Source organism: Mobula birostris, chromosome 27 (genome assembly GCF_030028105.1).
Source record: "Mobula birostris isolate sMobBir1 chromosome 27, sMobBir1.hap1, whole genome shotgun sequence".
NCBI classification, from domain to species: domain Eukaryota; kingdom Metazoa; phylum Chordata; class Chondrichthyes; order Myliobatiformes; family Myliobatidae; genus Mobula; species Mobula birostris.
Window position 1 is genome coordinate 6472399 of NC_092396.1, and position 17647 is coordinate 6490045.

At 40.5% G+C, this 17647-nt stretch overlaps 1 protein-coding gene across 7 annotated transcripts in view; it reads right to left on the reverse strand.

Annotated features, from left to right (window-relative positions):
- rerea (arginine-glutamic acid dipeptide (RE) repeats a) overlaps positions 1 to 17647 on the reverse strand; it is a 655730-nt gene that overhangs the window by 224397 nt on the left and 413686 nt on the right. For all 7 annotated transcript variants that reach the window (XM_072245215.1, XM_072245214.1, XM_072245212.1 and 4 more), the window contains one exon: positions 7158 to 7206. In XM_072245215.1, the coding sequence (XP_072101316.1) occupies positions 7158 to 7206 (49 nt within the window). The remainder of the gene's footprint in view (positions 1 to 7157; positions 7207 to 17647) is intronic.

Here is a 17647-nt window from a genome sequence, read left to right on the forward strand (position 1 = left end):
GCACAATTTCAGAATAGAAGAACGTCCCTCCAGAACAGAGATGAAGAGGAAATTTCTTTGCAACACACATCGAAGTTGCTGGTGAACGCAGCAGGCCAGGCAGCATCTATAGGAAGAGGTACAGTCGACGTTTCGGGCCGAGACCCTTCATCAGGACTAACTGAAAGAAGAGCTAGTAAGAGATTTGAAAGTGGGAAGGGGTGGGGAAGATCCAAAATGATAGGAGAAGACAGGAGGGGGAGGGATGGAGCCAAGAGCTGGACAGTTGATTGGCAAAAGGGATATGAGAGGATCATGGGACAGGAGGCCTCGGGAGAAAGAAATGGGGGAGGGAGGGAAAACCCAGAGGATGGGCAAGGGGTATAGTCAGAGGGACAGAGGAAGAAAAAGGAGAGAGTGAAAAAGAATGTGTGTATATAAATAAATAACAGATGGGGTACGAGGGGGAGGTGGGGCATTAGTGGAAGTTTGAGAAGTCAATGTTCATGCCATCAGGTTGGAGGCTATCCAGACAGAATATAAGGTGTTGTTCCTCCAACCTGAGTGTGGCTTCATCTTTACAGTAGAGGAGGCCGTGGATAGGCATACCAGAATGGGAATGGGGCGTGGAATTAAAATGTGTAGCCACTGGGAGATCCTGCTGTCTCTGGCGGACGGAGAAATTTCTTTAGCCATACAGCTGTTGAGGCTCAATCATTAGCTATATTTAAAGCAGTAGTTGATAGGTTCTTGATTAGTAAGGGTGTCAAAGGCTAAGGGGAGACACGGTGAAGGCAGGAGAATGGGATTAAGAGGAAAAATAAATCAGCCATGATTAAATGGCAGAACAGGCTTGATGGACTGAATGGCCTAATTCTGCTTCAATGCCTTATGGTCACATGGTCTTATATTAAAAAGTCCGCAGAACTAAGCACTAACTACTAAGCAGCTTTCTTTGACCAAAATGGAGTGAACATATTTTCCTTATTGACAAATATACCAAACCCTGTGCTTTTTAAACACAGAGATTCAAGGATAACTGCAATGGGCTAAGACCCCAACAGACTCACAGGTAAAGTGTTGTCTCACCTGGAAGCTGGCACTTATCCTTGCAATCAACACTGCCCTCAACTGCATCTCTTCCATTTCACACACGTCTGCTCTCACCTCATTCTCCCGTCACACTACCAGGCATAGGGTTCCTCTTGTCCTCACCTACCACCCCACCAGCCTCCATGTCCAGCACAAATTTCTGCAGAACTTCTGCCATCACCAACGAGATCCCCCCACCCCACTGATCTCTCTCCTGGCAGTTATCCTTGCAAACAGAACAATTACACCTGTCCCTACACCTCCTCCCTCAGTACCATTCATCACCCCAAACAGTCCTTCCAGATGAGGTGACACTTCACCTGTGAGTCTGTAGGGATCATATACTGCATCCAGTGCTCCCATGTGGCCTCTATATATCAGTGAGACCTGATGTAGATTGGGAGACTGCTTCGCCGAGCACCTACGCTCCATCCCAGTGGCCACCCATTTTAATTCCACTTCACATTCCTATTCCGCTATGTCAACCCGTGGTCTCCTCTACTGTCGCAATGAGGCCACACTCAGGTTGGAGGAACAACACCTTATATTCTGTCTGGGTAGCCTCCAACCTGACTGCATGAACATCGATTTCTCAAACTTCTGGAATGCCCCCAGTTCACCATTCCCCAACCCCTTTTCCCTCTTTCACCTTATCTCCTTGCCTGCCCACTGCCTCCCTCGAGTGCTCCCCCGCCCCCTTCTTTCTTCCATGGCCTTCTGTCCTCTCCTATTAGATTCCCCCTTCTCCAGCCCTGAAACTCTTTCACCAATCAACTTCCCAGCTCTTTACTTCACCCCTCCCCCTCCCAGTTTCACCTATCACCTTGTCCTTCTCCCTCCCCTACTCCCACCTTCTAACTCTGTGACTCATCTTTTTTTCTCCAGTCCTGCTGAAGGGTCTTGGCCCGAAACATCAACTGTATTCTTTTCCATAGATGCTGCCTGGTCTGTTGGGTTCCTCCAACATTTTGTGTGTGTCGTATTTTGCAGTTTGTCCTTTTTTCCATATTGGTTGTTTGCCTTTGTGTAGTTTTTCATTGGTTCTATTAATATTTCTTTGTACTTACTATGAATGCCTGCAATGAAATGAATCTCAGGGTAGTATATGGTGACAGATCTGCACTTTGATAATAAATTTCCTTAGAACTTTGTAATGGATATAATAATTCCCTTGATTCTGGAGAGGTTCCAGTTGGCAGGAAAATCATTAAAGTAACATCCTTAAAGAATTCTGCATCCTGGGTGATTCTGCCAGATTTGATCAATGTCAGAAATGTAATGCCACTATTCAACAAAAGAGACAGAAAGGAAGAAACTACGGGTCATTTAAATACATATTTGTCTTTTGGAAAATGCTAAAATCCATTATTAAGTGAAAAGAGAGTCAGTATAAATGGCAATCGCAACTCTACTCCTGTACAAAATAAAACCAGTCGATCCCTGTTCTTATATGCTCAGTGATAGAGCGTTCCCCTGGATAAAGAGTTAGTTTCTCACCCTGAGTGGCCTACTCCTTATTCTGAGCTGGTTACTCCTGGTTCTAGATAGCCCTGCCAATGAGTATCTAGAACCAAGAGTGACAGGCTCAGAATAAACCTCACACCTATCTGTCACGTCCTGTGACCTTTCATTCTTCTAAATTTCAGCTGGAATTGGACCCAAATTCTTAACTTCTTGTTTCACACACCCACCATTCTACAAATTATTCTGGCTAACTTTTATTGCACTTGTACCCATGCAAGTGACCAGACTATATGTTACTCAATGGCCACTTTATTAGGTACACCTGCACAAGCTGCTCACTAATGCAAATATTTCATCAGCCAATCATGTGGCAGAAGCTCAATGCAGAAAAGCATGCAGGTATGGTCAAGGGGTTTGGTTCAAACATCAGAATGGGGAAGAAATGTCATCAAAGTGACTTTCTGACCATGGAATGATTGTTGGTGCCAGACAGGGTAGTTTGAGTATCTTAGAAACTGCTGATCTCCTGGGATTTTTATGCACAACAGAATCTAGAGAGAACAGATAATGGTGCAAAAAAACAAAAAGCATTCAGCAAGCAGCAGCAGTTCTTTGGGTGAAAATTCCTTGTTAACGAGAGAGGTCAGAGGAGAATGGTCAGAGTGGTTTAAGCTGACAGGAGAGCAACAGTAGCTCAAATAACCATGTTTTACAACAGTGGTGTTCAAAAAGGCCCTGAAGCAAATGGACTACAGCAGCAGAAGACCATGCCGGGTTCTACTCCTGTATCTAGTAAAGTGGTCACTGAGTGTACATTCCAATATAATGGGAAGGAATTTGTTTCTATTTTTAAAAGTCTTTCTGCATTGAAGGTCAACATGCTGTTTGCTTTTCTAAATGTTTGCTTCACCTGTTACGTTAACTTTTGAACATTTCATGGACAAGGACACTTGGGGCATTCTGAACACCAACACATTTCAATCTCTCACCACTAGAAATATACTCAGCTGTTCTCCTCTTTCTATCACAGTGGATAACCTTACACATTTCCACATTATATTCCATCTAATGACAGTTTGCCAGCCAATTAACCTGCAGAGATATTGCTGAAGCCCTTCTCCCAGCCCCCACTGCACCCAGCTTGTTGCTAACATCAAACCTGCATATATTTCCCATTATCCATCTCATTGATATCAACTGTGAATAACTGGGGTTTTGGCACAGATCTCTGCAACAGGCAACTAGTCACAATCTACCACCTGAAAATGCACCATTTATTCCTAGTCTGTTTTCTGTGCATAAACCAATCCTCAATCTCATCTTCAATTTCTCATATAAGCTCACACATGCCACCTTATCGAAGGCCTTCAAAGTCCCCATATACCATATTGATTGATTTTGCTCTCGATAGCTCTGTTGGCTAAAACTGCGAAAGTGACAACAGATTCAATAATAAATTATTTGTTCATTTATTTGTGCTAAGTTTATCTTATGCATTGTGTGTGAGTTACCATTGTGCACTTTGGTCTAGAGGATCATTGACTTGTTTGGTGGTATATCTGTATACAGTTAAATAATAAACTTCAACTTGAACAAGTATTAAGCAACACACACGAAACACTGGAGGAACTCAGCAGGTCAGCGGTGCAACGTGGCCACTGAGTGTAGTGTACCGTCTGGTCACTTGCAAAGCCTGCTCTGACCTGGTGAGTTCCAGTGTTCTGTGTGTTGCTTTGGATTTCCTGCATCTGCAGACTTTCTCATGTTTGTGTTCAACAAATATTATTTCCTTTTCATAAGTCCTTATTAACTCTGCCCAATCCCTCTTCAATATTCTGAATATACGTTTATTATTGGCAGCAAAGTCCAGTAAAGGAATAAATGGTAAGGTAAATCAAAGATGATATATTAAAACTGGAGGTACAGATCTTCTTTCTTAAAATCAATCACTTCCTCATTAGGAAGTACACTATCTGGAAGTGAACCCTCAAGAAATCCAACACTAACAATAACATTAGATTAAAGAACCCATAATATGAAGATCACTAACTTACACTGTTATAACATTAAATATTATACTGTCTTACATAAACATGCACCTTGCACTTTATGTCAACTTGTCAATCTTTGGGCCCTGCCACTCAGGGATGTGAACTAATATTATTTTGTGACTGTACGTGCTGGATTGTAACTATATGCGCTGTATGTGACTATATGTACTGTATTTTGCACCTTGGCCCCAGAGGAACGATCTTTCGCTTAACTATATATATGTGTATGGCTGAATGACAATAAACTTAAACTTAAACTTGAATTTAAGAAACCAAAAGTCAAGGTAATGGATGGATGACCTCTCAGCTCCTGAGAAGGCTGCTGAACCTGAAATGAACTCCAGCGGACAGTTCCTGGTCATACTTTATGAATAGGCAGCACAATTGATTTCCTTGTTATTAAAGTTACATCAAGATTCAAGTTTATTTGTCACATGCACACTGAAACATACAGTCAAATAATATCATTTGCTTTAACAACCGACACACCCGAGGTTGTGCTGTGGACAGCCCACATGTGTCGCCACACATTCTGGCGCCAACACACACCAGCAAGCCTTTGACAGTAATATGAAGCAGACAAGTTCCCATCTTATCTAAACATATGCTATAAACAATTAATTGAGCAGTTTATATGGGTAAAGCAAACACACAACTAGAACAAGGGATAAAAAACATTGGTACTGAATGCTGTTGAACCAACAAATTTGAGCTTTCAATTACTTAAGTGGTATAATGCTTTGAACATTTTCGATGGCCATTACTATTCTTTATAAGGCCATAAAACATAGGAGCCAGGAGCAGAGTAAGGCCACTCAGTCCATCGAGTCTGGTCTGCCATTCCATCATGGCTGATCAATTTCCCTCTAACCTTGGGGTTCACATACACGTCAGTTAATGATAGCGGTCCATGGCATTAAAAAGGTTGGGATCCCCTGTTCTAACCATATACTCCTGCCTTCTTCCCATAATCTTTCAAGCCATGACTTATCAAGAATCTATCAAACTCCACCTTAAATACATTCAATGACCTGGTCACCATAGCTGCCTATTGCAATGAATTCCATAGATTCAACCTCCGGCTAAAGAAATTCCTCATCTTTGTTCTAAATGGACCTCCCTCTATTCTGAGATTGTGCCCTCTGGTCCTAGACTCTCCAACAATAGGTAACATCCTCTTCACATGCACTCGATCTAGACATTTCAACATTCGATAGGTTTCAATGAAATCCCCCCTGATTCTTCTAAATTTCAGCAAGTATGCCTCAGAACCATTAAACACTCCTCACACGATAAGCCTTTCATCCCAGAATCATTTTCATGAACTGCCTGTGAACCCTCTCCATGTCAGCACATCCTTTCTTAGATAAGGGGCCCAAAACTACTCACAATTTTCCCAAGTCCGGTTTGATAAATGTCTTATACAGAAACTTCCGCATTATATCCTTACTTTTATATTCCAGTCCTCTCAAATTGAATGCCAACATTGCATTCACCTTTGTTTGGTATTTAAAAGCTTCCCAATCCTCTAACTTCTCACTAATTTTCACTCTATTATAGAACAGTACAGTACAGGAACAGGCCCTTCGGCCCACAATGTTATGTCCTCAACTTTTGCTTTCATGTTGGATTTGACTTTCTTTTATCACCCACTGTTGCCTCATCCTCCCTTTAAAATACTTCTTCATCTTTGTCAGCCACGAAAAGGAAGAAAAGTTAAACAAGTGCCACAATAGGCCATCTGGTTCAAGCCAAATTGATTTTTTTTAACAAGTTTGTAATCTGCAAAACATGGCCTTTCAGAATGCTTCAAAGTGGCATGCAACTAATACATCAAGTGAGCACATTGAAAGTGAGGGTAACTGAACATCAAACCAACTGTAATTAAAATGCATTCACTTCTGGTTGCCTTATTATAGGAAAGATGTGGCAGCTTTAGAGAAGGTGCAGAGGAGATTCATCACGATGCTGCCTGGATAGAGGGCACATTTTATCAGGATATGTTTTCTTTTTGGAGTGAAGATGGACAATCCAACAATAGGGCCCCATAAAATCAACATGGATGACAGATGATTTGATAGAAGTGTACAAGATGATAAGAGGCACACATCAAGTGAATAGCAAGAGATGTTTTTCCAGGGCAAAAATGGTTAATACAAGGGGGCACAATTTTAAGTTTACTGGAGTAAAGTATAATGAGGATGTCAGGGGTAAGTGTTTTATACTGATTGGTGGGTGCCTGAAACACCCTGCAAGGGGTGGTGGTAAAAGCAGATAAATTAGGGATATTTAAGAAACTCTTAGGCACATAGATGATTAGAAAATAGAAGGCTATGTGGAAGGTAGGGCTAGATTGATCTTAGAATAGGTTAAAGGGTCAGTACAACACTGTGAGCCAAAGTGCCCGTGCTGTGCTGTAATGTTCTATGTTTTAAAGTGAAACCTCATATTTGTTCAAAGAACATAATGAATGTGCTATTTTCCTGCTTTTACAGATGTAGCTTTTTGAAAAGGTTAGTTACAGGCAGTAAAAGCAAAATAACAAGGCTTCATGACTTTGATCTTTCCTACCTGATGGCTGGGTCCCACACGGATTTCTCCCTGGGTGCTGTTCAGCCTTCTGTAAGAGACAATTATGGTGTGAAAAGCTGAAGTGACAATTACACACAGAGAAACAAACTTCATACTTCGTTTTATCTTTAATATGCTCCAAAATAATTCACATTTAGTTTCTGCACAAATAGTAGCAAAGTGAGCAGTTGATGTGTTTCTACTGTGTTGGTTGGGGTGGGAAGGTTGATCAAGACAATAGATTGATCCTCTCATCCATTAGCATTATACCTGTTAAGTTCTTGAACAAAAGTCATTATTTCATATGTTTAAGCAGAGAAGATAATGTTTTAACATTTCAGATTCAATTACTTATCATATGTACAATTCTGTGCAAAGTCTCAGACCCATTATGTATGACTAGGGTGCCCAAGACTTTTGCACAGTATCATAGTGATGTTATGTACTGCACTGTACTGCTGCAGCAAAAAACAACAAATTTCATGACATAAATGAGTGATGATAAACCTGATATGGGTCTCTATTGTGGACTAATAGTGGGAAGGGGTCGGGAGACGGGAATCACGGTTGGGAAGAGGGGAAGGGAGAGGGGAGGGAGCAGGAAGCACCGGAGAGACAGTCTGTAATGATCAATAAATCAATTGTTTGGAATCAAATGACCCTGCCTGGGTGTACCCACACCACCCCCACCCCGGTTCTCTTTCTCAATACCTGTCTCACACCACTCTTTGGTCCCTCCCAGCATCCTTCGCTCCCATCAGATTTACAAATTCGCTTTCCACTCCATATTGACAAATACAATACTCTGCTAAAGTCTTACACATCCCAGCTATATACATGTATCTAAGACTTTTGCACAGTACTGTACATCGAAACATACGATGAACTGCGTCATTTATGTCAGCAACCAACATACCCAAAAGTGTACTGGAGCAGCTCGCAAGTGTCACCACACATTCCAGCACCCACAATGCTTGGCAGAACAAGCAACAAAATAACAACAGCAAAACAAGCACCTTGTTCAAACTGGTTGCATCACCGTGTGGTATGAAGGGGCCATTGCCATTGCACAGGATCAGAAAAAACTGCAGAACATTGTAAACTCAGCCAGCTCCAGCATGGGCACTAGTCTTCCCAGCATCAAGGACACCTTCAAAAGGCAATGCCTCAAGAAGGTGGCATCCATTATTAAGAACCCCATCACCCAAGACATGTCCTCTTCTCACTTCTACCATCAAGGAGATGGTGCAGGAACAGCTTCTTCCCTCTGCCATCAGATTTCTGAATGGACAATCATCCCATGAACACTACCTCAATATTTTTGCTCTCTTATTTCACTACTTACTTCCTATATTTCTGATAGTAATTTATACTTTTTTTTTATTAATTATTGCACTGTACTGTTGCTCCAAAACAACAAATTTCACAACATATGCCAGTGATATTAAACCCGATTCTGATTCCCTTTCCCTCCTCTCAACCACGCCCACATATAGTAAGAAGTCTTCCAACCCCAGGACATGGCTCCGGCCCTCCCGCCTCCACTGGACTCGCAGAATTCTAGTCAACAGCGTCCAAGTTCCACGTTTGACATAACCACAGTCCCTCAGTATTAAGCCACATTTTGTCCTTGAGTGTTTCAGATGGAAAGCAGATCAACAGCGACCAAAGCTAAGCTGATACAGAATCGCAAATAAACCTTGTGAAAACTGTTGGAAGTTCTTTTTACACAGTAGCATTTCTAAAGGTTTGCCCCTATTTTCCTCAGAATAACTCCTGGAGATCTCTGTTTCAAGTCCATTTACAATATACCAAAGATGATCATTGGACAAATACTCGGTTTGATGTTGAAAGTAATCAGTTTCTCTTTCATAGAAAGTATTAGACAAATGCCTACAGCAATTTAAATTTTCCACATATATTTTATCAAAGTTTGCTTCAGAACATTTGAAGATATCTTACAGGATGGAGCAGACTTCTTTTTATATACTAATTAATTTCCTGCAAAACTGTTTATGGCAAGTCAGTAATCAAGTGCTACACCTGCCCCTACACCTTCTCCCTCACTACCATTCAGGGCCCCAAACAATCCTTCTAGGTGAGGCAACACTTCACATGCACATCTGTTGGGGCTATATAGTGTGTCTGGTGCTCCTGGAGTGACCTCCTGTATATTGGTGAGACCCAATTTAGATTGGAAGACTGCTTCACCGAGCACCTACACTCCGTCTGCCAGAAAAAGTAAGATCTCCCAGTAGCCACCCACTTTAATTCCACTTCCCGACATGTCAGTCCATGGCCTCTACTGTTGCAATGAGGCCACACTCAGGTTGGAGAAACAACACCTTATATTCTGTCTGGGTAGCCTCCAACCTGATGGCACGAACATCGATTTCTCAAGCCTCCGGTAATGCGCCCCACCCACCTTTTACCATTTCCTATTCCCTTTTCCCGCTCTCACCTATCTTCTTACCTGCCCATCATCTCACTCTGGTGTTCCTCCCCCTTTTCTTTCTTCTATGGAATTCTACCCTCTCCTATCAGATCTCCCCTTTTCCAGCCCTGTATCATTTCCACCAATCAGCTTCCCAGTTTTTATTTCACCTTTCCCCAACCTCCCCACCCCCCCACCCCATTCCCGGTTTCCCAGAGTGAAGGAGTGTTTCTTCCTCCACTCCCCCCACCTTTTTACTCTGACTCCTCAGCTTTTTTTCTCCAGTCCTGATGAAGGGTTTCGGCCCAAAACATCATCTGTGCTCCTTTCCATATATGCTGCCTGGCCTACAGAGTTCCTTCAGCATTTTGCGTGTGTTGCGTGTAGTAATCTAAATCATATTTATTTATTAATTTATTTAGAGATACAGTGTAGAACAGACTCTTCCAGCCTGCCATGCCACCCAGTAAGCCACTTATTTAACCATAGCCTAATCACAGGATAATTTACAAATATCATTTAACCTCCTAACTGGTATATCTTTGGACTGTGGGAGGAAACTGGAACACCCAGAGGAAACCCACATGCACATGGGAAGAACATATAAACTTTTAGAAGACACCGAAACCGAACACTGAATACCCACATCCCAAGCTGTAATAGGTCTGTGCTAACTGCTACTTTACCATGGCACCTATGATTTCTCTCAGGTGGAATCATTGTTCCTTCGGGCCTGAAAACAAGAGATTCTGCAGAAGCTAGAAAATCAGAGCACACAAAATGCTGGAGGAATTCTACAGGTCAGACTGCATCAAAGGAGAGGAATAAAGAGCTAAGGTTTTGGGCCAAAGCTCTTCATCAGGACCAAAAATTCATTTTCCTTCAGAAAAATAAGACTTGGGTTTAATCAAAGTATTGATCATAAAGCTTTCTAAATCAGTCAATGTATACAGAACAGCTGAATACACTTGAGTGTTGAACACCCTCCCAAGCCCTATTGGAAATTGTTATGTCACATGCTGCAGATCATATGTGCAGGACAACAGCATTCGGTTGCTTAAGAACGTGCTGCATCCAAAAGCTGAATATGTGGTAACGTGATCACTGAGTTCGAGTATGATATTCTCTGAAGGAGTTGTCTATTGGTGGGTCCTCAGACGGCTGTAGAGGCTGATCTGGGATCTGCATGTTCTGGTGCATAGTGGATAGTGGATAAGAGAATGTGGTGGCTTGGTTGTTCAGTCTCCTTGCACAGCTGCCGTTTGTTCTCTGTGGCACAGTGGAGGGCATTCTCATGTAGTGCAGCTCCCTCTTGAACAGATTCCTCCAGGTGTATCTGCTGAATGCAATCTCTTCCCAGCTTTTAGATGTCATGTTGAATTTCTTCAGGCTGATTGTGATGTTATTTTTAGAGTTTTTTTTACTCACAAGGGACTCACTGACCTTTCTTCAACTGGGAATAAAGAATCTGTTTGGGAAACGCGAGTTAGGCATCCAGATAACATGACCTACTGGAGTTGGCATTGCTTTATCATGGCGGAGGTGTCGTTCATGTTGGCCTCCTCCATTATACTGGTGTTAGTATGTCTGTCCTTCCAGCTGATATGATCACTGGATAACGCTTTCTGTAAGAAGTTGTACATTCTCCTCGTGATTGCGTGGGTTTCCTCCCACAACCCAAAGATGCATGGTTAGGGTTAGAGAGGACATACAAACTCCTTACAGACAGCAGTGACAATCAAACACCAATCAGTCATTGTGCTAACTGCTATGCTGCTGTGATTCCATTTTATCATTACGACACTCCACAACAGGAAGGCCACCATCCTGAACTCCAGGCTTCTCCTTCTGTGGCTCATTATATTTCATAACCATTTCTGAAGTTTCTTGGGATATATTAGCTTGCTAAAGTTGTTAAATTGATAAATTCCTTGCTGATCTCCCCTTATGAGGGGCACAGTGGCCAAATGAAGTATTTTTATTTTAAATAAAGAAAGAGTTAAAACTGAATATTTACGCATGGAGATTCCTTGATTTCTCATATATTCACATTTTCATGAGATGTCTGTTTTCTTTAAACAAGGGATTCCGGACTGGCTCAGAATGTTAAAAGGCAAGCAGGAAACTGGGCACACAAGTGGTTGATCCAACAAAGATGGTAACTATAGCAACACCAATTTAATTTTTTTTTTGGTTCCAGAGCTGCAACGGATTAAAGAAAATGACAAGATGTTCGCCTTCAAAGTGCACTGTTGCTATGGTTACACTGCAGATTTCATGTTACAACAAGCCCAGTAGTGCCCAGAATTTCCAAGCTTCTATTTGCGTCTGTGGAGTAACGCTCCCCAGTAGGACTGCATTTAGCATTATCTTGGATTGTTTGTTGAAAACCAGTCATCTTCACAGAATTTGGGATTGGGGACCTAATTTTTTGTCTAAATAAAAGGGAACACTTTAAATGTGCAGAAGCATATTCAAAGAACCTGAATTGCCAGAACAGCTTTAACTATAAGCAATCCACATATACTTTCCTTAAAAAATAGCGTTTTCAAATATCTGTTAAGGTATGAGAGTTTTTATTTAGCATCTGCAAAAAAAAATATCAAATAGCTTTTTGTCAGGGAGGAAAGACAGTAATACTTCAGTACCACAAGGACTGGTTTTGAAGGAAATATTACTGCCACATGTGCATTTCCAAGAATTGATGTTTAGTTTACTATAAATTCTGTTGTATTTTTTTTCTGTAAATGTCTGCAAGTAAATGTATCTAAAGGTCGTATATTGCAACATACATGTACTTTAATAATAAATTTTACTTTAACTTTGAATTGTTTCAGATAGAGCACAGGCAGGTAATTTACAAATAATTCCTCATTTTTAAAACTGAAAGTGTTTCACATTGAGTTATTTGCAAAGTGACAGCAACTCAACAGCCATTTTGCACTAGTGATGTGCTACAAACAAGATCATTGTAACATCCATTTGCTTTGCCTATATAAATTGAAGGAGAAATGACCACTGGTACATCAGGAAATCTCATAGTCTTCCTTAAAATGCCAGAGCATTCTTAACACCAAAATGACAAGGGTCAATTTAATAATAGACATACTCATATTTTTTTTAATAGTACACACAGCCTTCAAATGCTAGTCTAGAACATTATTTCTTTCTTCCCAGCCAAATCCAAATCATTGGCAAAGTGTCAATGGAGAAAGAATTAAGAAATAACCCTCTAAAGATGAGAAACCCTCAAGACCATGTTAATAAACAAAAAAAAATCTTATTCTTACATTTATGAGTATTAATCTCCAATTATTTATTGACTTGCATGGTAAGTTTATCCATTTTAAAGTTTAAAAATAAATGTATTCTAGATAAATATGTGCAAAGCACACATATGGATGGAAAAGATGGAAGGGCATCAACTAAAAACAATTTTTTGAGCAATGTATCTGCTTCTTTTTTAATTTTTTCATTCATCTTGTTTACACATTACTCTTGCACCTTTGACCACCTTGATCCCTCTTAGGTAATTCCTCCTAAATACCATTTCATTATTTGCCTACTTTTCTTTAAGTATCATTTTCTGAGCTTGCAGTTTTTGTTTCCTTCATCATCATTCCTTTCTACCTCACCACCTGGAACACGACAAATAACTTAATGCAAGAATCTGATTGAGGTGAAGATAACTATTTGTGATGTGTTACAACAATTACATACATAGGTCTGCAGAAAATGGTGGCTAGACTGGAAAGAGGGAGCTTATTCAGATTTGCAGATCAGGGACAAAGGCTTATAAGTAACCAAAGGCAACTGTAATCTTGGTCTTCTCTGCTGACCGGTCATCAAACTGTTGAGCAATGACGATCACCAGGAACTAAGAGAAATGAATTGAAGAAAAATTATTGGTGAGTTTAAGGCTAAATGTGGCTAAACCAATAGTCTAAAGCTTAAATGGGAAGTATGTGTATATATGCGAGGGGGAGGAACTAAAGAAAGTAGTACCGTGGATGCAGAAGCATGAAACATATCAAGAAGGGAACAGAGCAAATTGGTAAACCTCAGGTGGAAAAAAACAAGAAAAGCTAGTGCTGCTGCCAGCAAACGACTGCCATTATAGTTAGGGAGCAGTGACGTGCCACTGAAACAATCAACAGTCTCTTTAAAATTGTGACTATCATGGGGGTAAACCAGTCGTCACTGAATAGAAGAATGGACACTGTGTACAATCTTAAGGTTGCTACATACAAGAATCTACTGAAGTGATTCCGCAACCTATGGACTCACTTTCAAGCACTCTAAACTCTGGTTCACATTATTTATTTATTTATTTATTTGTATTTGCACGATTTGTCTTTTGCACATTGGTTGTCAGTCTCTGTGTAGTTTTCATTGATTCTGTTGTATTTCTACGTTCTGTTGTGAATACGGGTAAGAAAATAAATCTCAGGGTAATATACGGTGCTGTTTACTGTAGGTACCTTGATAATAAATTTACTTTGAACTTTGGTTAATGCTCTCTAAAGTTCTCTGAAAACATTTGAGAATATATAAGCAAAGTCTTGTATAGGTCCTGATAAGGACTGGAAGAACTGCTTTACTCTCTCCCCACTCATAACTGCACGGCTATCAACAGTTCTAACACTATTAGTAAAATCGCCAATGGCACAAATGTTGTTAGCAGAATCTGAGATAGCAAGAAATAGGCGTTTATAGAAACATAGAAACATAGAAAATAGGCGCAGGAGTAGGTCATTCAGCCCTTCGAGCCTGCACCGCCATTTATTATGATCATGGCTGATCATCCAACTCAGAACCCCGCCCCAGCCTTCCCTCCATACCCCCTGACCCCCGTAGCCACAAGGGCCATATCTAACTCATGAGTGAGATAGGTATGCTGGTTAAGTGGTGTTGCAATAACAAACTTGAACTCAGCATCGGTAAAACCAAGGAATTGATTGTGGACTTCAGGGATAAACACATCAATCCTCATCAAGGGGTTAAGAGTGGAAAGGGAGAGCAGTTTCAAGTTTGTGGGATCTTGAAGATCTGTACTGGGCCCAACAAATTGATGCAATCATGAATAAGGCACATCAGTTGCTACACCTCATTAGAAGTTTGAGGCATTTTGCCATCTCAAATTTCTAAAGATGTACCATGGAGAGCATTTTGACTGGTTGATCTGCACCTGGTATGGAGGCTCCTATCCAAGAGACTGCAGAGAGATATAGACTCAGCCAGTACCACTATGAGCACAACCCTCCCCACCATCCACAACATCTTCAAAAGGTGCTTCCTGAAGAAGGCAGCATCTATCATTAAGGACCCTCGCCAACCAGGACATGCCCTCTTCTCATTATCACCATCACAGAGATGGTACAGGAGCCTGAATATCCACATTCAATGCTTTAGGAACAGCTTCTCCCCCTTGGCCACCTAATTCTGAGCGATCCACGAACCCGTAAACACAACATCATTATTCCTATTTGGCACTATGTATTTTTTAATTGTAACATGGCATTGTATTGCTGTAAGGTAAACATCTACTTTCACAACATATGTCAATGGTAATAAACCTGATTCTGATTATATTCTGGTTTCAGACTTCACCTGTCTGTTATAAAGTGGCTTTTAATAAAGTTGTAAGGAGTAAAGAAGATGAAAATCAGACATGGAACAGAGACATTAGTCTTACTTTGAAAATCTTTTTAAATGGATTATGTTCCTTAAGTACAAGCTTGTTTTTGATCTACTTTCTTCTTTCTGGAGATGACGTTCAGGAGCTGACCGTGAGTTTCCCCTGTTATGTTAAGAAATACGACACCCTACTGCAGAAGAATCTACATAAAAGCCAAGGAAACCATATAATAAAGTAGAACTTGCGAGTCACGACATCCTGCACATGTTGTAACATAACACGACTTGAATAAATGCCTCAAAGACAATGGCAGAATTTTTCAGAAGCTTTTTCTTGCATTATTAAAGGATTCAGAGTTCTTACATTTTATCCATTTCCTATATTTTGTCCATGGCTGTTTCCAACTATATTGCTATTTGACTTGAAGAGCTGCCCTGTTACAGAGTGAAATAAAAAAAAACTATAATTAAAAATTCAATGGATCTGCAGCATGATTCATAAAAAGAAAGCAGTGCTGCAGACTGCGTCAGATAGCATAAAGCCAGCTGTATTTGGAAATGGATGGATTTTCTCTTAAAAATTTGTAGCAGTTTGCAGTTTAGAAGCAATGGAAATCACTTTCCAAACGAGGAATAGAGAAATATCACTGATATTACTATGGCACCATCTTTGATTCAGCCAACAAGAGCAGTGTTATCAGCAAACTGAAGTATGCCATTGGAGCTGCACTTAGTCTCAGGGTCTTAAGTATAAAGCTAGTAGAGCGGGGGCTACAGCCTTGTGGCACACCTCTGCTGATGGTAACTGTGGAGGAGATATTGTTGCCAATCCGAACTGACCGGGATTAAAGTGAGGAAATTGAGAATCCAATTGCCTAAGGAGGTATTGAGGCCTAGGTCTCGGAGCTTATTGATTACTTTTGAGGTGATGATACTGTTGAAGTTTCAAGGGGATGATAATGTTGACTTGGACATGGACCAGGACCATAGTGCTCCATACCACTCCCATCCCTGTACTTATCCAAACATTTCTTAAATGTTGAAATCAAACCTGTATCCACCACTTCCACTGGCAGCTCATTCCACACTTGTACCACCCTCTGAGTGAAGAAGTTCCCCCTTAAACATTTCACTTTTCACCCTAAACCCATAACCTTTGGTTCTAGTCTTACCCAAACTCACTGGAAAGACTGACATTATCAAAGCTAGGATAGCCTCAATAAAAGAAGCAAATCAACTGAAAACGTTAGCAAAATATTTCAGCTTTTCTCAAATCAAATAGCAAAGGAATAAAAAAGTCTTAAAATCTCCTCGGTTAAGTTACATCATAAGACCATACGACATAGGAGCAAATTAGGTCATTTGACCTATCAAGTCTGGTCCACTATTCCATCATGACTGATCTATTATCACTCTCAACCTCATTCTCCTAGCTTCTCTCCGTAACAGTGGACAACCTTAATAATCAACAACCTATTAACCTCCGCCTTTGATATTCTGAAAGATTTGGCCTCCACTGCCTTCTAAGGCAATGAATTTCACAGATTCACCTCTCTCTAGCTAAAGAAATTCCTCCTCACCTCTTTTCTAAAGGGCAATCCTTAGGTACTCTAATAGATATACTTTTCAGATGTGATCACTGCAGTGTAGCCTGTGACTTCCCTTTTAAGAATGTACTTTTAAATCAATTTATTTATTGTTTATTTATTGTCTGTTATGGGGGAGGGGCTGCTGTACAGAGTAATAGCGTCCATAGTATCTAAGACATCTTCAAGGAGCAGTGCTTCAGAAAGGCAGTGTCCATTATTAAGGACTCCCATCACCCAGGACATGCCCTCAGGACATGGTTACCATCAGGAAAGAGGTACAGAAGCCAGAAGGCACATATTCAGTGACTCAGGAACAGTTTCTTCCTTTCTGCCATCCAATTTCGAAATAGACATTGAACCCATGAACACTATCTCATTTTTTAAAAAAATCTTTGTTTTGCACTACTTTTAATCAACTATTTAATGTACATATATATACTTAATATAATTGATTTACTTATTTTTCTCTTTCTATATTGTCAGGTATTGCATTGAACTGCTGCTGCTAAGTTAACAAATTTCACGACAGATGGCGGTGGTAATAAACCCTGATTCTGATTTATTATTATTATTATTTCCATTTTCCTTTTGTATTTGCACAGTTTGTTGTAATTTGCACATTGATTGATTGTCCTGGTGGGTGTGCTTTTTCATTGATTCCATTATATTTCACTACAGATATAGAAATGATTCTCAGAGATATAGAAGACCTAGATGGGATAAAAGTTGGAGGTGTTAACATCAACAATATAAGATATGCAGATGATACCACCCTAATAGCAAGTGCTGCAGAAGACCTACAAGTCCTCCTAGACAAAGTAGTACAAACA